Source organism: Podarcis melisellensis (genome assembly GCF_964234715.1).
Source record: "Podarcis melisellensis genome assembly, chromosome: 10".
Lineage (NCBI taxonomy): Eukaryota > Metazoa > Chordata > Lepidosauria > Squamata > Lacertidae > Podarcis > Podarcis melisellensis.
The window spans coordinates 55,035,394-55,058,490 of record NC_138542.1 but is presented as its reverse complement, the minus strand read 5'-3'; the positions used below and the strand labels follow the sequence as shown (position 1 = coordinate 55,058,490).

The 23,097-nt window shown below is 43.1% G+C and overlaps 1 protein-coding gene across 7 annotated transcripts in view; it reads right to left on the bottom strand.

Annotated features, from left to right (window-relative positions):
- The window catches only part of DGKI (diacylglycerol kinase iota), a 248,809-nt gene that overhangs the window by 78,182 nt on the left and 147,530 nt on the right, over positions 1-23,097 (bottom strand). For 4 of the 7 annotated variants that reach the window (XM_081926845.1, XM_081926849.1, XM_081926847.1 and 1 more), the window contains 9 exons: positions 22,612-22,725; positions 19,488-19,625; positions 18,512-18,590; positions 15,883-15,938; positions 15,317-15,379; positions 14,593-14,666; positions 13,776-13,887; positions 12,415-12,614; positions 4,327-4,389 (listed from right to left, as the gene is read on the bottom strand). In XM_081926845.1, the coding sequence (XP_081782971.1) occupies positions 4,327-4,389; positions 12,415-12,614; positions 13,776-13,887; positions 14,593-14,666; positions 15,317-15,379; positions 15,883-15,938; positions 18,512-18,590; positions 19,488-19,625; positions 22,612-22,725 (899 nt within the window). The remainder of the gene's footprint in view (positions 1-4,326; positions 4,390-12,414; positions 12,615-13,775; positions 13,888-14,592; positions 14,667-15,316; positions 15,380-15,882; positions 15,939-18,511; positions 18,591-19,487; positions 19,626-22,611; positions 22,726-23,097) is intronic. The other 3 variants (XM_081926846.1, XM_081926850.1, XM_081926851.1) reach the window with 1 other exon arrangement.

Here is a 23,097-nt window from a genome sequence, read left to right as displayed (position 1 = left end):
AGGCACCAGGCCCAATGGCAGACCAACTCTGTGTCACAAAGATGTCTGCAAATGTCTCTCCCGTATCAGTCTCTGCAACCACAGCCGGCATAGTAACTCTCCAATGGTTTGACCCCCAAAGGCACACTCTTCCATTGTCTTCTGAGACACAGTGCAGACATACTCCCACAGACTCCCTCTATTTAAATTACAGCAATTATTTACACATTTAGTCACATATCTGCTTCCTATTCATATAAAATAGCCAATTTTATGAAAATATCTGTCATCTATTGAGGTGATCCTCCCCTATCCGGCAGCCAGTAAACTGGCACCCTAACAGGGATACCCAAAATCCCATGAAATACAGCAGCTACGGTCTGTGACATTTCAGCGCAAAGCTCCAGCATATAAAAACTAATCACAGATAGCATTCAATATAGCATTAACCATCAGTAGCACCATCCACAGGCTTTTACTGAACCCAAAATCAACTCTGTTGGCACTGAGTGACTGGCAAGGAATGCAAACACCTGAGCACATGTTCGTTTGGGTGGCAAGTTAAGTCGCAGCAGATGAGCATGCAATGCCTTCCGACAAATCCATGCAGGTGTGCCTAATGCCACAGAGTCAGCAACAGTTCTTTTCCTCCAATATGTCTCCAGATTTACTTGGAGCAGGATTTACTTGGTGCAGTGCTTAGAGTGTTGGACTAGGACCTGGGAGACCAGGGTTCAAATCCCCATTCGGCCATGAAGGTCGTTGGGTGACTTAGGAGCTCTTTACCTAACCTACCTCCCCACAAGGTTTTTGTGGGCATCAAATGAGGTGGAGAACCATATACACTATTTTGAGCTCCTTGGAGAAAACAGTAGGATATAAAGGCAACAAATGCAAATGCATTTTCATGTGCTTAACTTCCCCTTGAATTAATTTATTTTGTAGCAATGAGGCCCATGGTACGTACCCCCAAACAGCTACAAGGGAGACTGGTTCCTTCATGTTCAGTGTATTTAGCATATTTTGTTAATATCCTAATAATATTATGAGTGAGGATTTGTACCTAGCAAAAATAGCACCACTCATGACCAAGAGGGAGGTATCAATAGGCTTGGGGAAATGTTTTTGTTTAAATCTAGCGAGGTTTTCCTAGTAGCTATTGAGAGCCTTATCTTCTATTAATTTGTCTAATCCTCATTTTAAACCATCCCAGTTGGTGGCAATCATTGCCTCTTGGGGGAGTGAATTCCATTGCTTAACTATACACTGTGTAAATATCTCCTTTTTTTAGTGTGGCTTGACACCAAAACAGCCCATCAAGGACTGAATATGCTCAGTAACTATGGAATGGTGACTGAATGTTGAAGGTTGGGGAATGAAAATACAGGGGTACCTCAGGTTACAAACACCTCAGGTTACAAACACTTCGGGTTACAGACTCGGCTAACCTGGAAGTAGTACCTCAGATTAAGAACTTTACCTCAGGATGAGAACAGAAATCATGTGCCGGCAGCGCAGCGGCAGCAGGAGGCCCCATTAGCTAAAGTGGTCCCTCAGGTTAAGAACGATTTCAGGTTAAGAACGGACCTACAGAACGAATTAAGTTCATAACCAGAGGTAACACTGTATTCAAAAAGGGCTGGCTGCCTGCCTGCCTGGAACCGTCCACACTGCAACATTTTGTTATGGTTTCAACTTGCTAAGTACAATCAATTCACCTTCAATGCATTAGCCAATGTGTATGTATGTTGTGTTTGTCTGGCAATTATTCCTGGTCTCTATAGGTTCCCTTACTGCAGAATTCTCCATAGGATCAGGTATGAATGAATTAACATTTTGAGAGTTCCACAGATAACAAAAAATGAGGTTTCAGATGGGCTGGTATACATTTGCAGATCGTACTGATTTCAGCTAGGCAGAGAAGGCAGCTAAGTGTTTGTTTGTTTTTTGTGTTCATATGAATAATTAGTATTGGGTACTTCAGACACTAGCAGTAATAGCCTTTCTTGGGTCTGTCTTTTGAGATGTAAATGGCATTAAAATCTCCAGCTCCCACAACATTTTATATGGATCAGAAACAGCCCATTACTGTTTCCTGCCCAGAATGTCAATAAAAGAAAATATGTCTTTGATTACTGTTTTATTAGGAAATAATTAACACTCTGAGAAAGTACAGAAATGTTGATGAATGCAGCAAGGTGCTGTTTGTGTGGGCAGCAATGATGAATAAGGTAATTCTGATGTTAGCCAAATATTTACAAAAGCCAGCAGACTGAGCTTTCTCTCTGCAGGCAAATGGCCATATAAAATGAATGTGGTTTGAATGCCAACTCAAAATCTTCAATACAATTTCAGAGAAGGTCACACCATTTAATGATGTAGAACACTGGCTAACAATTTGTAGACTTCACAATCCAAAATTCAAGACCATTTCCATAAGATAAATGGACCAAAATATTTGAAGGTTATTTGCAGCCAGCCACTCATATTCCTCAAAAACCAATTCAGCCACGTCATTCCAACAGGATTTCAGAAACAACACGCATTGCCAAGCTGAAGAACATTTGAATCTCAAAGCAACTAGCATCCCAAATCCAATTTCTGTAGTTCCCCTTGGGTTTGTGCTTTAATTTATCAGACATGCTAATTGTCAGTCATTGTGCAGCTGCCTGATTAATCTATTCTTTTCAGATCTGGAGATACAGAATAGCTTTGACTAACAAATTAGCTGAGGTCCCTTTGTAAAAATTGCCACTTTCTTCAAGTCTTGACCTGACGTATAAAAATTAACTGAGACGCTGAAAATGTTAGAGAAGCTGAGCAGAGAGGTCAAGTGGATCTGAAATTGTTGCAAAGCTAGGAAACAACATGATGCTGGTAAGCACATTGCAGGGGGAGCGAGCACCGTATTCATGCACCTACTTCCCATCTCTATGTCAATAGCTATGTGGCAGCATTCTGATAGCCAGTGTGGAGCAGTGGTTAGACTGTTGGGCTAGGACAGTGTTTCCCAAACCTGGGTCTCCAGCTGTTTTTGGACTACAACTCCCATCATCCTTAGCTAGCAGCACCAGTGGTCAGGGATGATGGGAACTATAGTCCAAAAACAGCTGGAGACCCAAGTTTGGGAAACACTGGATGGGGATCTGGGAGACCAAGCTTCAAATCATCACTCAGCTATGAAGGTCACTTGGGCTGGTCGCTCACTCTCAGCATAACCTGTTTCACAGGGTTGTTGTGAGAATAAAATGGGGAGGAAAGAAGCTGTGTACTCCACCGTGAGCTCCTTGGAGGAAAAGTGGGATATAAGTTCAAAAGTGGGATATAAGTTCAAAAAATAAAATTATTTTGTTTTGTGGTGGTGTTATTGTACATTATTTGATTTTCATTGCATTATTCAATTTGTATTGTGTGTCACGTAGATGACAAAAGTTACATATTTTGGGAGCAAATTCCATAGGATAATCATGTACTTTGTGACGAAGTTCTCTTTGTCCTCATTGTAAACATGTCTTGAGGACCTAGAGAGGGAGTGATGTCCAGTTACATGTAAATACGACCCTGGCTTACAGATCTCTCTCCAGAAGTCAGGAAACTAGGGCTGGTTGTTCCTCGAGGCCTTTGTTGAAAGAGCCAAAAAGAAAGAAAAGAAAATCAGGGAACAACCACCAAGTATTTAACTGCTCCACCAGCCAAATTCTGTGTAGGTATATGAAAAGGTAGTCAAGTTGCAATTCTGCCAGGCTCTACCCATAATCCCCAAGTTTCTCCTCAGCTCTGTCCCTGGCCTGCTGGGTGCTCTCTGAGCTATGCCACTGACCCACCAGATTTTTTCCCATTATTAAGCTTTTTTTTGAAAACACAAATTATGAAGCATAACAAAACAGATGCAAAGGGTGCGTAGTAACATAGCCAGTTTAAGACACCTCGATTACTGCTTGTGCTGATAAACACTTTCCTTCTCCTTTAAGTTTCATTTACAGGGATTTTTGTTTGTAGAGTTTAGAGATTAAAAGAGAAAATACGTAACTCGGAAGGTCCAAAGTCTAGAGCATATCAGGGATGGAGGCAGAAGACAAGCATTATCCTACAGGAATGTCAGGCAGTGCTCTAGCTCTGCTTAGAGGGCAAGTATTTTCAGCGACCTTACCACCACATGACCTCTGCCCAATTAAAACTCCTCTTTTGCACGGTAGGAACTGCCTCATCGGACATGCTAGGTTTGGACGAAAGTGCTTCAGGGTGATGGAAGGATGAGCACATAACAAACCATGCAAGGTGGGAAGAGGTGCAGCAAGGAGAAGCAGAGGGCATTTCAAAGAAGGGGGAGAAAAGAGGAGTACTCACATGGCGAAGGAATCAGGGGGAGCTGAAACTCTCCTCAGGTCAGCAGAGGGCACTTTAGGGATGCTATAGGCAGCAGGAAATGTGCGGCCGGGAGAGGATCAGCACAACGGCATGGACAGACAGGGAAAAAGCCCAGAGAGAGAGAGAGAGAGAGACATACAACAACATTTAAACAGAAACAAAAGGAAGGCATCATGTTGAGGCAAAATGGAGATGTGTGCTAAGCTGCAAGGCAGCACAACCATCAATGGAAAAGCCAACGGAAGGTATCAGCAAGCGCAATGGAGGAAAATGGCGTCTGGTTATGGGGCATGGTGGAACTCTGAGGCAACAAGGCAGGTAGCTGTCAATGGCAGAGTTAAGGATATAAGGCTGTAAGGTGAGTCCTGCTGGATTATCTATTCCAACTTTCTATTCTCATAGTGGCCAAACAGATGCCCATGGGAAACTCACAAGCAAGGCCTGAGTGCTCTCCCCAACTTGTGATCTCCCAGCAACTGGTTTTCAGAGGTAGACTGCCTCCAATATTGGAGGCAAAGCATAACCAATGGTTTGGTACCTTGGCTAGGCTTCATGAGGTTCCTGGGGTTTGAGCCCTGCCGCACTACAAGACCTTGGAGTATGAAGCATCCTTTATAGAAAAGGGGGCTCCAGTTCTTCATCCTAAGAGGATGTATGCAACCATCTTTGGAGAGAGACAAGCACATCATTGCCACAAACTCCCCCAACCTCTCTCACTTGTTCACCCCACTTCAGTGGTTCCCTTCCCTTCCCCCTCATCCCTATTTCTGAATTTCTGAGGCAATCAGCTCCATGCTTTGGGCCAACCATGAACTGTTTCCATGAAGATGAGTCAAACAAGACACGGGCTCAAAAACACATGGCCCAGATGGCATCTGAATGAGGGGGGCAGGATTGCCAATGGAGCCAGTTACGTGCATAGAAATGTCCACATGGAAATACATTGTGATGGCCTTTGGGGCTTCACACAGCACCTCTTCACCCTGGCTTTGGAGATGCATATTTTTAGGACTCACCTTATTTCTGTGATTTGGGGTGTTTAAAACTGTTTTCAATATTGTGTACTGTTGTGCCTTAATAGTAATGCTATATTTTGTTGTAAAGTGCCCTGGGACCTTAGGGTGAATTGTGTTGTTGTTGTTGTTAGATCAATAGCCCAAGTGAGAAAATGTGAGTCCACAACTGGGTTCACAGAATTGTCTGAAGGCATCAGCATCGCAGTCCCTGAAACTAAGCAGATCTGGAAGAGCCAGTGGGAGATCCTTTCTGAACCCCTGGTTCTCAGGCCTGAGATCCCTGGAGTTCTTTGGTTAACAGTTTTTTAATAGTTCAGTTTTGAAATGGCATTTCATCACACAGAATATCCCCCCCACCCAAAAAAAAATGCAAACCGAAAGAAAAAAATACGGAGGAAGCTGTCGTCCCTCATTGACTGTGTTACAGAGAAACCCATTTCAACTTTGTCTTTGGATCATAAAGTGCATGATGGGAAACTGGATGCTGATTATATAGCACTTTTCTCTTCAAAGTGACATTCAGATTACATATCAGGCCAGGTTCTCCAATCTGCCGGCACTGCAGCATTGTCACTATCAAGTCAATTTCCCTCTCTTTCATCTATCATCAGTGGGATGGGTATTTTTCCCCCTTCCCTCTGTCTATTAGAGATTCTGGGACTGGAGTTTAGCTGGCAATTCTGTTAATGATGCATGAGGCGGACTGAAACGCAGCTCATTCTTCTAAAGCAAAATTGACTCTCTCCCAGATTAACTTCAGTAAAACTTTGCCACCGAATTTAACAAGCGTGACTCAGAAGACAAATGGACAAAAGATAAGAGCCATAAACAAACATGATATCTCTTTGTTCACATCTATACCTCCTATTTGTCCCCTATCTGGAGACAAACAATATTGACACTGCACATTGGTGGTGCTTAAACTTTTATCCTAAGTTGCACCTTACCTTCTGCCTCTGAAAGAATTTCCCATCATTCTTATTTATATCCTTGTAAACATAGCTTTTGGCAACAACAGATGCTGACTCAGTGCAGTTGCCGCCACTCCTGGCTAGGTTGCCTGGTTAAACCTTTTCTGTCTAGACAGCCCTTCACTTTGTGGCTGTTTCAGTCGCTAGCAGAATCCGTCAGTGGGCGTTTCTTGAACCTCTTCCAGCAAAGAAGTTCTTTGACACCAAGTCTCTGCCTACTCTCCCTGCGCGGAAGTCTTCTGCGCAGGGTGGGTGTGGGTAGCGGAGGACCCGTGCTCTCCCCGCTGGTCTCCGGCGAGGAGTCCTGGAGCCCCCTCGCCGATTCCCCCATCTGCCCCCCTTTATCCCTGGTGTTACGCTGATTTCCTTCCCCAGCCGATGAGCTGCCTCTCTCCCTGCTGGGCCCTTCTCCAGCATCGCTTGGGAGCCTTGCCTCCGCCTCTGGCTCCGATGGCAGTTCCCTGACACACATCAAGTGCAAGTAGATAAATAGGTACCATTCCGGCGGGAAGGTAAACAGTGTTTCCATGTGCTGCTCTGGTTTGCCAGAAGCGGCTTAGTCATGCTGGCCACATGACCTGGAAGCTGTATGCCGGCTCCCTCGGCCAGTAAAGTGAGATGAGCACCGCAACCCCAGAGTCGTCCGCAACTGGATCTAACGGTCAGGGGTACCTTTGCCTTTACCTAGCTGTCATAGAAGTGAGTCGCTGTGCACAAAAGGACAATACAGCCTTCGACGGAGCACAGAAAGCTCCATGCAAACAGGAACTGCTGCCCCATCACCTTCAATGGCAGATGATACCCCAAGCATGCAGCCCCATTGAAACATGCACTCCCATTCATGATTCGGAATGCTTCCTAATATTAAAGAAAATGGGGCAATTTCCAGCCACGCAGAGCCCCATAGTCCTGGAATACACCAGAGTAGAAGGATGCTATTATGTAACTCGGAAGGGTCTGTCATCACAAACATCTAAAAGATAAAGCCAGCAGGAAGCCTGCAAATTCACTCAATATATATTAAATGTGGACACTGTTTGCCAATTTAACCAAACATTCTGTAAATATTATCCCAGACTTTTAAAGTTTAAACTCATTTGCTCTAGCAATGTTTGCATGTGTTTCACATTCGCTTCCTGCATAGAATTTGGGGGAGGAACTCAGAGGGATGTTTGCTGAAGGAAAACGTTTTAAGCAAATATTGTAGGCTGTAGAAAATAGTTTTCAGTTCCGTACAGCATAGCGACACTTCCTATCAACTAGTTTCATCTTGCATACTGTGCCACAGAGGCAAGCCTCAACCCAATCCATAGATCGCCTAAACAGGATTATTTATTCTAATTTAGCCCACAAATCAGGGCCAAAACTGATTCAAACCCAGATGCTTCTGTTTTATTAGTTTGTGGGATTATAGCTGCTTTTTTCTCATCAGTGCATAAGAAGCAAGCAAACATTAATAAGATGTGTGTTCTTCAGTCAATATTCTTGTTTCTGTTGACATGCTCAAAGCTCTCAATTCCCAGAATAGTCCTTCATTTAGGACAGATGTGATGACCTACTCCAGTTAAAGTTACAGTGGTACCTCGGGTTACAGACGCTTCAGGTTACAAACTCTGCTAACCCAGAAAATAGTACCTCAGGTTAAGAACTTTACCACAGGATGAGAACACAAATCGTGTGGCAGCGGCACAGCAGCAGCGGGAGGCCCCGTTAGCTAAAGTGGTACCTCAGGTTAAGAACAGTTTCAAGTTAAGAACAGACCTCCAGAACGAATTAAGTTCTTAACCCGAGGTACCACTGTACTTCTGAGCACATTCATATGGCAACTTCCTGTCCTCCAACTTGGACATTGGAGTTGATGATATGTGGCTTCCTTGGTAAACAGAACCCTAAGGGCCAAAGTAGATATCTTGGGGCCACTCACTATTCAGGAACCCACCCATTCAATATATGATTTGGGAAAGGGGCAGGGGTTTTGCTTTAACAATTTGAAAGACTGCTTTGGGGGCCGCTTTCTCTCACAAACTGGCCTTACCATGACACATTTGCCTTTGCTATGTGTCCCACTGCCATCCAAAGTCTACTCAGCTCTTAAGTAGGCCCAAGTGGCAGCCTCATTATGGCGCTTAGATGGGCTGTGAAGACTTTTTTTGTTTCACTGCCTTTTCAGTTAGCCCTCCCCACTTTCTTCTGTTTCCGCTCTATCTTGTGAAGTTTTCATTCTGTTCTCATTTTATATTAGGTTTATTATTATTAGGAGGAGCAGGAGGTAGAGAAGTATGTTATGGACCCTTTAATTAATGTTGTAAACCACAGAAGTATGTGAGAGAGGAGCACTTAGCCTGACTCTCCTCCCTTCCCTTGGCACAGTCATTTGTGAGGCATTTCCTTGACTTTGTTATAAGAATTTTAAGGTCTCAAATACAGAATAAATATTCATAAACACACACATATCTAAATATATGAACCATGTGAAATAGTATAGGAGAGCAATCCTGGAGCCATTCTGACTCTCCCAATGACCTCAAACATTCCTCTGAAGTAAGGGAAGCAAATGGGGAAAGCCTTCCCATTGTCTTTTTACTTGCAAATCTTTAAGGTGTATTTGTGAATGAATAGGGTGGGCCTGTGACCTGGATTCAGGAACTAAAGTATTAACCATCACAAAAGAATGGCCAGACTGCCCAGGTAATACAATCAGTGACCATTATCAGGTATCCTGGCAAACAGGATTTCTGCTGTAGACCACCTCCTCTGCTGTAGACCGCTTCCTTCTGTGATGTATGTATGATGTTTTAGGGGGGTGGTCTTGGGCTACAGGGTGGGCAATTTCAAAAGTCTATATAAGAGCTTGCACACCATTGTTCAGGGTTCTCCTCCCTCCAGCGTGTGGTGAGTGGGGAGCCTGTTGCAACAGTTCCTTGAATAAAGATCAGGCTTACTAGCCACTTTGCTTTTCAATTTACTCTGGTTGGCTTTTGTTATTTCTCCTACCAATAGGGAACCCACGTAAGGACTCTATGTGGGCTCTGGAAAGGAGCAGTTTCCTTTCTTATAACAACTTCCTTACAGGAAGCAAACCAGTAAGGGAGAAAGTGTCTGAGGCAACAGACTGAAGAGAGGTAAATTCAGGGTCACTCCCCCCCCCCAAGTAAGGCCCACTCTGCCTCTCATGTTATGTATGTGAATGGGGAGGGCATGTGAGGGGGATGAGGTATCTGCTATCTAGAGTGGCTACTTACACATCACCCAAAAACCAAAAAGAGGGCATAAAAGGACAATTTGCAAAGGAATTGTATATACTAATTTATACATCTAGATGCACATTCAGAAAATAATTGCCATAATTTAAAAAGAAACACAATGCATCTTAACATAGTGGGGAAGATTGTGACCACAGAAGCTCAGCCTGTTGTCTAGGTTCTACCTATGGTTGGGCCACTCCAAGACCCCTGGTTACACTCCCTTCTTGGGGTTCTTTCTCAGACTTAGACGGGACAGCTCTTCACATAGAGGACTCCTTCAGTCAGAGGACTGTCCTCTGACAGTCCTTCAGATAGATGGACGTCCTCTGTAAAGTAGGGCAAAAGTAAGGAAGAAATGGTAAGGCAATAGGACCATCTGCAGTCCAGCATCCAGCACTCTAGGAAGGACATGGCTGCAAGGGTGTACAGGGCTCAGCATCTTCAGAAGCAAAGTGACTGCAGAGAGAAAGAGAGCTGGTGGAAATTGGAGTCTCCTCTTGGACCTCAGGAGACTCTTTGCCTAGGTCACTTAGCTGATGCCTGGTCTTATCTCTTTCTCACACATAACCTCTCTCTTCTTCTTTTTTTGCTGGGTTGTTTCCTGGAGATGAATTGACATAGAAGAGAGAAGGCAGAGGATATAGGCCTTAACATTCCCACGCCGTAGCACAGGGGTAAGGAATCTTCTTCAGTCTGAAGGTCACAGCCTTCCAAGGGCCAGAGGCAAAGCAAATGTAGATGTTAACCCTCAATGGTAGGCTAGTTTCTACACACACTCATGTGCCCCTCTCTGCCTTCTAATCCAGGCAAACAAAGGTCATTATCAGAGTTCAAGGACACATTCCAGTCAGGCAAGAACATTTAAGGAGGGTGCAACACAGGAATGATGAAGGGTGTGGCCTGGGAAGAGTCCCAAAGGCCAGGTAGAAGGACCTGGAGGTTTCCCAGCTCTGTTGTAGAGCATGAACTGAAGCATGGGGTCTTTTCTCCAATACATTTTTGGTCTTGCAGGAAGTAAAGCTGTGCCGACAACATAGTATTTTGGGGCACTGAATGTGTTAAAAACCCACATAAATAAAATAAATGAAAATCAAATCTAGTCACAACCCATTCGGTAATGATATTTTCAGAAGGAGCCAAAAAGACCACACACAATTATTATCTTGAGACAGATTCTTATTTCCTAGCCCATAATTTAAATCAGTTCCCTTCACTGAAAACAAGCAGAGAGGGGGAGAGAAATGAATAGCTGCCAATATTGTTGAAGAGCTCATCTGTGTTTCAGGGGCAAAAAAGGGATGGTGTGAAGAGGCTCTGTTAAACAAGGGCATTCAGCTACTAGGATTCCATAGCTGGTGACAACAATTCTGATACTGGCTTTGTGTGTTGTTGTTTTTTAAAAAAGGTGGGATCTGACTATCTTTGGTTCTGATCATCTTCAGGAGCAAACCTGATCTTGTACACTGGCACTAAGCTCCTGAAAATTGTAGAAGGGCCTGTTTGTTCATGGATGGAACAGCACATTCAGGTCTAGTAACTATAAAAAAGAATTGTATAATGTTTGATAAGTAACATACAACCCACTTTTCTACAAAAAGTGGAGGGCTACGTGGGCCTTTTCTGGAATATGCGTAGTGTCACATTTTACAAGTACAGTGGTACCTCAGGCTACATACGCTTCAGGTTACATACACTTCAGGTTACAGACTCCGCTAACCCAGAAATAGTGCTTCAGGTTAAGAACTTTGCTTCAGGATGAGAACAGAAATCGTGCTCCGGCGGTGCGGCAGCAGCAGGAGGCCCCATTAGCTAAAGTGGTCTTCAGGTTAAGAACAGTTTCAGGTTAAGTACAAACCTCCAGAATGAATTAAGTACTTAACCCGAGGTACCACTGTATCCTGACCCTCCTCATAACAATACAGGAGAAAAATCCAAAGTTTCTCCTCCACCATCTGCAATACAGAAATGATATTGTTTTGTCCTAGAAGGTTGTGTTCTACAAATTATGAGGTTATGTGAACTACCTTGAATCCTCTAATACAATACATAAATGCTATGTGCTACCAATTTAAAAGTTTGTGATGTTGGAACTGTGGGAGTAATAGCTCTTTGGGTGAAAAATAAACTTCATTCCCACAAGGAACACAAGAGAAAGCTCTAAGTCATTTGGTAAGGGGAGGGAAGATGTTGTAGGAAAAACATTTCAAAACCCAGTGAGCTTTCCTATATTAGGGAAATGTCACCAGATGCCTGGGCAACATAGATCCAGATGATATTCAGTGAAGGTTTTTTTTTAAGGAAAGGAAAATGTTGGAGGGCTTAGGGTTGTTCATTTCAGCTTAGATTGAGAGTCTTGTGCTGAGGGTTGGATTAACTTCAGGCTAACAATGTCACAGAGTGAATGCTCTGCGAGGGTGAAATTATCTGGAAAGAATACTATGAGAAAAGTGTGCTGTGCTTCATTAAAACTCACCAGAATACAGTAAATGTTCCACGAACAAGTGGCTGGAAGGCTAGGGTGCTGGCATTGTCCTGAGTTATTCTGACATAATGTACTGGCAGCCAGTACTGAATTGCAGGGGAGGGGAGGGTTGTTATTATATATTGAGAGTAAGAAAAGGGCTCCTCCTCCTCTGGCTCTATAGCTGTCTTTGCATGCTAAGCACAAACAAAGGTGGGGCATGCGGTGAAAGGAGGAGGCATGTCATATCGTTTGGACAGGTGCAGAATGACAGGGTGTTGTTTGGCATAGTTCGGCCATGTCTTTGATCCATCACTGACTTGGCTCAACTTTGCCATTTCCCTTTTCCCAAGATGCACATGGAGCTAACTCACTCATTGAGCATAGGCATCGATGTCCTCCTCTTGCTTTTCTGCACCATATTGGCCTGATTCCTCAGGGCAATTCGGATCAGCGAGGGAGCCAGCCGGCAAGGCTCCCCGTCCACTTGCATGGGGATGGATTTGTACGTCAGCAACGTCACTTCCCGGCATTGGTGTAACCTTTCTCCGTGGCCTCCCACTTGAAGAGCAGCCTTAGCAACAGAAAGAGAAAAAGAGGGGAGAAATCAGTTCAAGTCGTCAAATCTAGCTAAAATGTACTGTTATTTGCAAGACCATATGAGCTCAAGGATTGCTTTCAGCAGGTGAATTAGTACCTACTGACTTTGAGAAATTTGATTCGGTTTGCATTTAAAGGCCAATCTACCTTATTCGCATTTTTGGAAACAAATGTACAAACTGAAACCCAGCCATGTTTTGAAATTTGCAATTCTCCAAATTGTGCAGTGCAGTTCTCCAAGCCAAGGAATGTGCACAAAAATACATATAATAAGGTAAAAGATTATGAGGGTGAAGGTACTCGATCCCTGTCCGAGGCTTACTAGAATCTGCCTTTCCTTGGTGAACACAGGTCTTTTTAAAGTCCCAAATGGTTCTTTTAGGGTGGATGGTGGATATTTATGAGCTGTCTGCTCTGGGCTTTTTCGCTTCTGCCTTTCCTCAAGACAATAAACATGTGCCAATAGGAGTGCAAATAGTAGCTTGAGGGAGGGCAATTTTCATTGGGACCACAGTGGTGCATGGAAAGGGTTAAACTCCCTGTGCCTACCCACCAAGGGTCCTGATGGTGGCTCCTCATGGTCACTAATTCCAATTAAAATGGATAAAAGGGATGTTTAATTCCACATGAAGTTTGACCCTTAGAGTCACACACCAACAACATTTGCAAGCTTCAGAGTTTGACTTGCTGTGCTGCTTAAAAGGCACTTGGGAGCAATAAAGGTATGTTGGTGGGAGAGACAGTTAGCAATAGGTAGGGGAAGGTTGATGCCCTGGAGAATTAATTGTTCCTTGCTCTTCTAGTCCCCCTCTCCTTGCAGAATGAATAATCTGGAAGGAAGGAAGGGCAAGACATGGAGAGAAACAAGGGATAAAAATGGGAGGAGGCAATAATTATGGCACCAGATATTAAGAGAGCAACAAAGTCCTTCCTGCAAGCCATTTTTTCAGGTGCAGAAGGAAGGGGTGTTCACCCATCCTTCACTGTTCCCTCAAATGGCAAACCAGGAGTGAGGAAGATTCACTCTACATACTCAGTTATTGGAAACCTGCCATTTGGTTTATTCTCTGTGAGTCAGCTCTGGTTGACTTATAGACAGTTTGCTTGCAGGAGGCAACCTATGAAAAAGACTCACCAAAGAGGCCATGGTGAACCCAATGACCTCAATGTAACCATCATCATGCCGCTGTGGTTCAAATTCTCTGTGATCTCCTGGATTCCCCCAGGGCATTGTGCCAGCACAATACCTGAACAGAAAAAACATAAGAAGAGCTCAGCTGGTTCAAAGTAAAAACCTGTTTAGTTCAGCTTCCAACCAGATGCCTATGGAAAGCTCACAAGCATGAATGTGAGAGGTTGAGGATACGTGGGATTTGAGCAAACACTGAACATCTGGCCCACTTGGCTTTTAGCAACAAAACCAAGCAGATGTCTTCTACAAATATCTTTCAGATAGGATAAGGTTTCAGAAGGAACACCTCTGCTTTAAACCAGGGTTGTATCATGCAGACCAGGGTGGTCAATTCTCCATTTGCAGGGCTGGTGCAGGTTGCACACTTGTACTTATCCCAGTTAGCTGTTTGAATAAGGTCTGAGAGGGTAAGGCAAAGAGGAAACTCACTTTTATTTTCAAAGCTCCATATGGTCAGTCCTCCCCACCACCTCTTTGGTTTCAACTCTTCACATCACCAAAGTACAACAATTTCTCAAAAAGTGAGTAAGGTCTTCCAAGTGAGGAAAGAGGACAATGGGAGGCTGTTCCCTCCCTTCCATTGGTTTATTTCAATTAGGTCTTCGAATTCAGTGTGAGAGAGATTGAGAGGGGGAGAGGGGGGATAGAACTATAACAGCTGCCCTTTCAGGTAATTGCTAGAGATCTAATCCTAGATCTATGGTTTCCCCTCCTAGGGTTCCCTCACCCTGCCACAAGTCCTCCCAGGACAAGTCCTTACCTGGGTATGTTTAAAAACACTATACATTGGAATTTCAGCTCCTGAATCTTTGGGGTCAGGTCTGTGCCATCACACTGCCAAAGAGAGTGAGAGAGAGCACACAAGTATGTATTAAGGTTTATTATAAAATAAACACCTGTGGAGTTATTTCAACGAGATCTTGGACTTAAATAAAAAAACAAAAATATGTAAGGCCACATCACACAAGAAGCCGAGATGAAACAAAGAGGAACAAGCCCACACTGTATTTATTTTTGCTATGTTCCCCTGGCAAAAGCAAGTACTCCAGATATGTTAATGTGGTTTGAGCCAAGTGCCATTACATCTAGTGGGAAATAAAACACACTGGGGTACACACTGGAAAAATAAACATGGAAGGAGGGAAGGTTGATGTAGCCAGAAAGCACACTTGCTGAAATAAATTTATTGCGCCCACTTTCTTTCCTTCTCCTTCCTTCTCCTTCCTTTTTTTGTTTCAGTTAAAGGCATGGAAGTCTTGTTCCATCTTAAAACTGGCAACTCTGTAACAATAAATCTCTGTAACAATAAATCTAGGTACCAGCCCAAATCCCTTAAATTCACTAAATGTAAGTGAAACTAATTTCCACTTGTCTTCACGAAATGTATGCAACTTTACAACCAAGAGGAAACTTTTCTCATCTTGTTTTACCAGCCAATTCTCCAACACGTCCTTTAAAAGCATAGTTCCCCTTTTTATACTCACCACAACTTTCACATGCTTGGATAAATCTCTGGAGCTTCTCTGAAGGAAGTCTGAAAAGGCTGCCTAAATTATACAGAAAAGTAGATGGGGGAAAGAAGTGTGATATAATAATTTCATCTGAATTTCATTTTTGTTGCTTCAAGAATCTGGAGTGAAAACAAGGCCATGTTAAGTGAAGCTGCCCCACAGAAAGAGGCTGAGTTTCAGGGCACAGTTAAGTGCTGAAGTTGCTCTCAGTGAATATGACATTTCTAATTGGCAAAGTTTCCTTGAATCAGAAAGTGACATAGAATAGGAGCCCAGAATACTCCAAAAGGATAACCAGTGACCTATTGGAGGCACAGGGATGGAAACTGCCAATTACCCAATTTCATTATGATGTCAGGTGACTTCAAAGGGGCTCAAGATTGAGCCTGAAGATTGAGCCAATTGGTTGATGTCCCAAAGAATAGTGGTGACGATCCTCAATAATTAAAGCAATAAAACAAACAATAAACTGTTTACCACCACCACCACCACCCAAAAATAAGCAAAATTTGGATTCAGGAAAACACGTTTCAACTCACCCCAGCATAAAACATTTTATTTCGAAAGCGGCTGTTGAATTTTTCAGGATTTGCTTCTGTGATAAAGAAGAAGAAAACAGCAGAATACAAGGAGTCTTTACTAAGTCAATTAAACAGTACACTGCCCTTGATGGTTCGGTTCCTTATTTTCCTTCTGGCAGGCAAACAGCTGAGTTTCTAGCCATTGCTGGCTGCTGGCTAAAGAGGAGAGGCGAAAAGGATGCATCTTTGTTTTCTGTGTTCACTAGATAAGGGAGTCAAAAGGAACCGATGAACTGTATATCAGTCTATTATGGAAAAGGGGGCAAATTGCTCATCTTTTTTCTTTTCTTTCAAGAAACCATTGTGTGCTGATTGGTGATGTGACATGGCCTTGCGCACAACTGAGAAGTGTTAATTTGGATTAATAAATGAAGTGTAATTCCATTATTAATGGAAGACCTACCCTTTCGCTTCTAAGAAAAAGGAGAAAAGAGTATTGATGCATATATAAGAAAAACTGCTCCTTTTCCCTTATGGGGTACCCAAGAGCCCATATAGAGTCCTTATGTAGGTTCTCTATTGGTAGAAGAAAATGACAGAGGCCAACCAGAGACTACTGAGAAGCAAAGCCCTGTTGCGACCGTTTAATAAAGATCAGGCTTACGAGCTGCTTTGCTTCTCAATATTCTCTGGTAGGCACACACACACACACAAACACACATACATGCACACACTGACATCCCTGGAATAATGTCCATTCATTCTTTATAGCGCAATATGACTTCATGATTAAATAATGCTTCTGCTAAGTGAGAAAGTAGCTCAGGACCTCATCCCTACTATATAGTCCCAGGCACATTTGGCATGCACGCCAGCACATGTGCACATGGAAATGAGCGCGCAGCTGTCATCACTTCATTCCTTTGCCCTTCCATGGCCCTTCATTATTATGCTTACTGCTCACAGTCATCTTAAACACGATAAAATATGCATTCGCTCTTTCCGTCAGGCATTCAGATCTTTATTTAGCCTGGCATTAGGATGCTCTTTTTTAAAAGGGGGGGGGAGGGCGGACATTTTTGCATGGCTTTGTGATAGCATGAAAACAAGGACAAGTATGGTTGTAGTTAAATCAGCCACATGCCAAACAAGGCAACTGAACAACAACTTGGGTATCATCAGTGTGATTTCCTAGCATACAGACATCTATCAGAATGACTGACCATTATTGCTTGGCTGGGTTGTGCTGTATGGAACTACATGAGTACTAAGGGCAATGTTTCAAAACAGATAGGAGTACTTTGTTCACATGAACAAAGACAAATATTATTATGCACTTTAGTAGGGACTGTTCTGGAGTGCCAGACTTGCATGTCCTGTGTCTTCACAATATACCCCCAACCTTTTCATAGCATGGTGTATCATTTTCAGAAGAATCAGGCAAGAACAGCCCAGATTTTTGCTCTACTTCCTGGGCAAAAAGTAATCCTTTTTACAAAAGAAGATCAGTAGGATTTCCAATTGTTTATTGGCAGGGCCCCTATTTCTTTGACATTGCACAGCAGGCAGACATTTATCAGGTGAAACTTTGAGCAGCAACAGTAAAGATCACCATGCAAGGAAAAAAATTCATCTACTAAACATCTACCTTCTGTGTAGCTGGTAAGGGTACATTTATTGATTGGCTTTATTGCTCACCTCGCAACAGAGAACCTTTATGCTGGGTGCAATATGTTAAAATAAAAACAACTTCAAAACAAAGCATAATAGCTAAACCACATGAGAGAGGAGAAAAGCCCAGTGTCAACGTGATTCATTGTATAAAATAATTTAAAGTTACCTTGAAGAGTTAAAAGCAGCCCAAACCCCCAGCTACATGAGCCCTGTCAGAAAGGAATTGGCAATCATTTAGGAAGGGGTGGAGCTAGGTTTCCCCTGAGATTTTTCTCATGAATAATCAGCTTAGAGGTATAGAGTCTTAGGTCACTTCCAGACTTTGCAGGAGGGATTCAAATGCATACCACAAATTTAGGTTTAGACTATTAAAGTGGATTGGAGCAATATGGCACAACAAATCCACTTCTTGCTTTAAAAGACAGATTGTTTTGCAGGTAGGAAAGTGATGGTTATGCACTAAAAATGTAGGATAGTGAGAGGTTTATGGGAAGACATTTAGCCTTCCCACAGACAGATCCAAATGCAAACATTGCATGCATCATGCCTGAACATGCATGCCTGAACACACAAAAACCAGCTGATTGATAAGCAGCTTGTATATAGAAACCTTCAGCTCTTAAAGAGAAACCTAAATCATCTCCTGTTTTCTTTTAACTCAGGGCTTGGGCACCTGTCACCCTGCAAGTCCAATATGGCCAATGGGGTCAAGGATTATGGGAGCTGAGGTCCAAGAATATCGAGAGGGCCACAGGTTCATCAGCCCTGCTTTAACTCCTCTATTGTGTTCTGAGGGATAGGAGCAGTCTCCACCTCAACCTCATCCCACACTGTACTGCAATGGAAGAAGCCACACCTGTTGCACCTCTGCCTGCTATATAAGGTAAAGCACCTCTTTGAGGAAGGCTTTCACAACCTATTCATTTTCCACCCTGGTGCTCAGGAAGGGAAGATATTGTTTTTGTTTTCTCACCTCGAGATTCATGGAATTCCAGTGTAACGTGAGCATCAAATCCCAGGCTGAAGTAATTATTGAAAACATTGAGGGGAAGCTGCAATGATAAGACAAGGGGAACAAGGGAAATGCTGTGTGTGAAAAGAAAAATTAAGAATATGCAATGGCAAATGTTAGGACACCTTGGGCAAGACTGCCTTGTTCTTTGTTCCACTAACCCAATATTTTATGATCTGACTGCCAGCAGCTCTGCAAGAAGTATTATTTTCCCAGCTACAGCATTAAATTAATAATAATAATAATAATAATAATAAGGCCAGGAACTGAACCTGGGTTCTTCTGCACATGATCTACCACTCAGCAACAGCCCCCCCCCCATATGAAATGGAAGGAGACAAAGGAGGACTTTGTAAAAGGAGCACAAAAAGGTCACCTGCAGCATGTAGGACCTTTTTCTTAAGCAATTCAGATTTCTTCTCTGGAAATGTCTCCTGCTACAGGTGAAGCATGTAGCAACAGCCATTCACCTCAAGTTTACAAGACTAGCTTAGAAGGTCTGCCTGGTCCAGAGCACCATTGAAGTTGCTACTTAGTGGCACTCATTAGCCAAGCTGCAGAGGCAGTAAAGAATACCGTTTCACAGCAACAGCTCACAGGCTTGCTCAGGAAAGATGCCTGAATTGGAACTGATGCCATCATCAGCCAAGGAACCGGTGGGTCCCTGTCCACTGGACTCAAAAGTTTAGTTCTTTTGATTTTACTTCTTTTAAATGATCTAATGCTGCTAACAGATAGGGGTTATTTCGTGATCATTGGCTGACTCTAGTTCTGCCTTTCTAGAAACAGTAAACAACCATGTAAATAAATGCAATTATTTAAGCCAGAAAGCTACTGTAAATTCTTAGCATTCCTGGACAGCATTCCCCTGCCATCCTGCATGAACCCTGATTTTCTTCCTTTGGTTTATTCCGGTAGAGGAAGATCTCACACTAACCTTCCGTGCTCCATCTTCTAGTTCATCTTGGGGCAAATCAGGATTTCTCTCCACCTGGAGGTTCCACCGGTCCAGTTGGACAATGGTCCCATCTTCTACATGGCAGAGAATTTTTGCAACAGGCTCATCTGTGTATCCCTAAAAATAAGAGATATTCATAGTCCAGTGTCAACAACTGGCATTTGTTCTCATTACATGATGTACTGCAGAGATCTGACCAGAATACCGAATCAACAGTGTTATTCAAAGATTGTTTGTGAACATATTCCAACCACTTTGCAAGAGGTAGTGAGAGAGAGATTTTTTTGGGTGGGTGGATATTACTCCCAGAAATTCCCAAACATTAGACCAAAAGGAGATTAATAATAATAATAATAATAATAATAATAATAATAATAATAATCTGGGTGGCTCCCAATCGAGTGTTAAAAATAATACAGCATTAAATATTAAAAACTTCCCTAAACAGGGCTGCTTTCAGGTGTCTTTTAAAAATAGGATAGCTGCTTATTTCCTTGACATTTGATGGGAGGGCGTTCCACAGGGCGGGTGCCACTACCAAGAACGCCCTCTGCCTGGTTCCCTGTAACCTCACTTCTCACAATGAGGGAACCGCCAGAAGGCCCTCGGTGCTGGATCTCAGTGTTCGGTCTGAACGATGGGGGTGGAGACTCTCCTTCAGGTATACAGGACCGAGGCCATTTAGGGCTCTAAAGGTCAGCACCAACACACATTCAAAGGTAGCCCCACATAGAGTGCATTGCAGTAGTCTAAGTGGGAGATAACTAGAGCATGCACTACTCTGGCGAGACAGTCCACGGGCAGGTAGGGTCTCAGCCTGCTTACCAGATGGAGCTGGTAGACAGCTGCCCTGGACACAGAATTGACCTGTGCCTCCATGGACAGCTGTGAGTCCAAAATGACTCCCAGGCTGCGCACCTTGTCCTTCAGAGGCACAGTTACCCCATTCAGGACCAGGGAGTCCCCCCACACACACACACTGTCCCCCAACAACAGTACTTCTGTCTTGTCAGGATTCAACCTCAATCTGTTAGCTGCCATCCATCCTCCAACCCCATTCCAGGAACTCACACAGGACCTTCACCGCCTTCACTGGTTCTGATTTAAAAGAGAGGTAGAGCTGGGTGTCATCTGCATACTGATGAACACCCAGCCTAAACCCCCTGATGATCTCTCCCAGCGGCTTCATATAGATATTAAAAAGCATGCGGGAGAGGATGGAACCATGAGGCACCCCACAAGTGAGAGCCCAGGGGTCTGAACACTCATCCCCCAACACCGCTTTCTGGACATGGCCCAGGAGAAAGTAGCAGAACCACTGTAGAGCAGTGCCCCCAACTCCCAGCCCCTCTAGACAGTCCAGAAGGATGTTATGGTCAATGGTGTCAAAGACCGCTGACAGATCCAGCAGAACTAGGAAACAGCTCTCACCTTTGTCCCTAGCCCGCTGGGGATCATCGACCAGCGCGACCAAGGCAGTTTCACTCCCATGATGAGGTGAGGCCTGAATCCCGAATGGAAGGGATCCAAATGGTCCACATCCTCCAGGCATGCTTAGAGTTGTTCAGCAACCACCCGCTCAAACACCTTGCCCAAGAATGGTAGATTTGAGACTAGGCGATAGTTGGCCATATTGGCTGGGTCTATAGATGGTTTTTTAAGAAGCGGTTTAATGACCGCCTCTTTCAGCGGGTCTGTGAATGATTAAGAATGATATAAAACCGAGTGATAGGCCAAGTTCTCAGGCTCAAACTAGATGAGTTATTTAGTGTTGCTGGTTTGTTTTTTGTTTTGTAATAAAAACAAACTTGAAGCACTGCGATTGGGAGCAGATATGAGGTGGGGGTGCTGTTTAACCCTTTTCCTTCCAGCCATTTGTCTGATAACACGTAACCCCTAAGTTGTTTTCCCTTAAAGGTTTGGAAATAAAATCAGTTAGTGGGGAGTATCTTCTGTCCATAGAGGTAGGGGTGAGGGAGAAATTCACTTCAGCTTGCATTTTTTTGCAAACTTAGCTAATTTGCACATCTTGAAACAATAAATTGACCAAAATGCAGCTATCCTTTGAAATGCCTTCTTTTCTCAATGCTACAATGCAGTTCTGTACACAAAAAAGAATGTGTGCAAACATGTGCGTTTTAGGGGAAATTGCATTTAAAATGCATATAAAAAACTCTTGGATAATGATGGTGGTGATATTAGTGAAAACAACATGGAAAAATTCATTATATGTGGGGAAATAGCAAGGGAAAGGGAAATTAAGCAGCCCTTTCTCTTTCATGCTTCACACATCTCTTGAAAGTGGTACCCAAGCAAAGAAATATGTACTTTGTATCCATCAAGGAAACGTCTACAGGGTTTGATGATGGAGAAGCCTGCCACCTCCTATTTTTTTTATTAGATTTTTTTTACAAATTTCTCTTTTACAAATTATTCAAACATAACCATATTCGCCAATTTACAAATTTTTGACTTCCACCAGCTCCTCCCACAATCCTCATATTTTATATTTATTACACATTTCCTTTATAATATATTGCCAGTTAATAATATCATTTCATCTCGTTTTCTTTTACAATACCCTTTCTCATCACAAAGCCTCTTTAAAACCGACTAGCGTCTGTTCATCACAGATATTTTCCAGATAAATCATACACTTTCTCCAGTCCTCAGTGAACTTGTGATCTTTCTGGTATCTAATTTTCCCAGTCATTTTATCTAATTCTGCAAAGTCCATAAGTTTCATTCTCCACTCTTCCACTGTCGGTAATTCCTCTTGTTTCCATTTTTGGGCCATTAAAATTCTTGCCGCAGTCACTGCATATTGAAAAAGTTTGTAATCACTTCTGTTAATTTCTCTTCCTGTAATTCCTAACAAAAAAGCTTCTGGTTTCTTTACAAATGCATATTTAAACATCTTTTTCAACTCGTTATATATCATTTCCCAGAAGCCCTTCACCTTCCTACACTCCCACCACATCCTAAAGGGAATATTCAGAAACCTCTTTAGCTTCTCCTGCTTCAACTAGATCTCACACCTTTCAAATGGCAGCCAGTGAATGTCTGATAAAATATTTTGAGGCATAACATGCAATCTGCTTACCCCTCCCCAGTTGAGGGTGCGAGCCAGGTCATTCCCGGTACCAAGTGGAAGTACAGCAACAGGAGGCTGGGGGTTCAGCTGCAGCTCATCCAGGATGGAGAGGATCCAGCCCACCTAAACATCAAATATGACAGGAAAGGAAATGACATCATATGCTATGGGGTGGTGAAGACACACTACTTGGGATAATCCAAATGCATATCCCATCCGTTCTCTAAGTCTATGCAATTTTATTTCTGCTGGTGTGTGGTTTATACTATGAATTTAAAGATCAGAATCCGAAAACCAGGATCACCCACTCTCAACCTAACCTACATCACAGGAGTATTAACGGGGATAAAAGGTTGAGAGAAACACGTACCCTGCCTTGATTTTCCAGCAGGTATGTTGAGGTACAAATGTAATAAATAAGTACAAACAAATAATTTCACTCATGGCCCCTCCATGGCCCTGATCCAAATCAAACACTATCATTCACAAATAGTT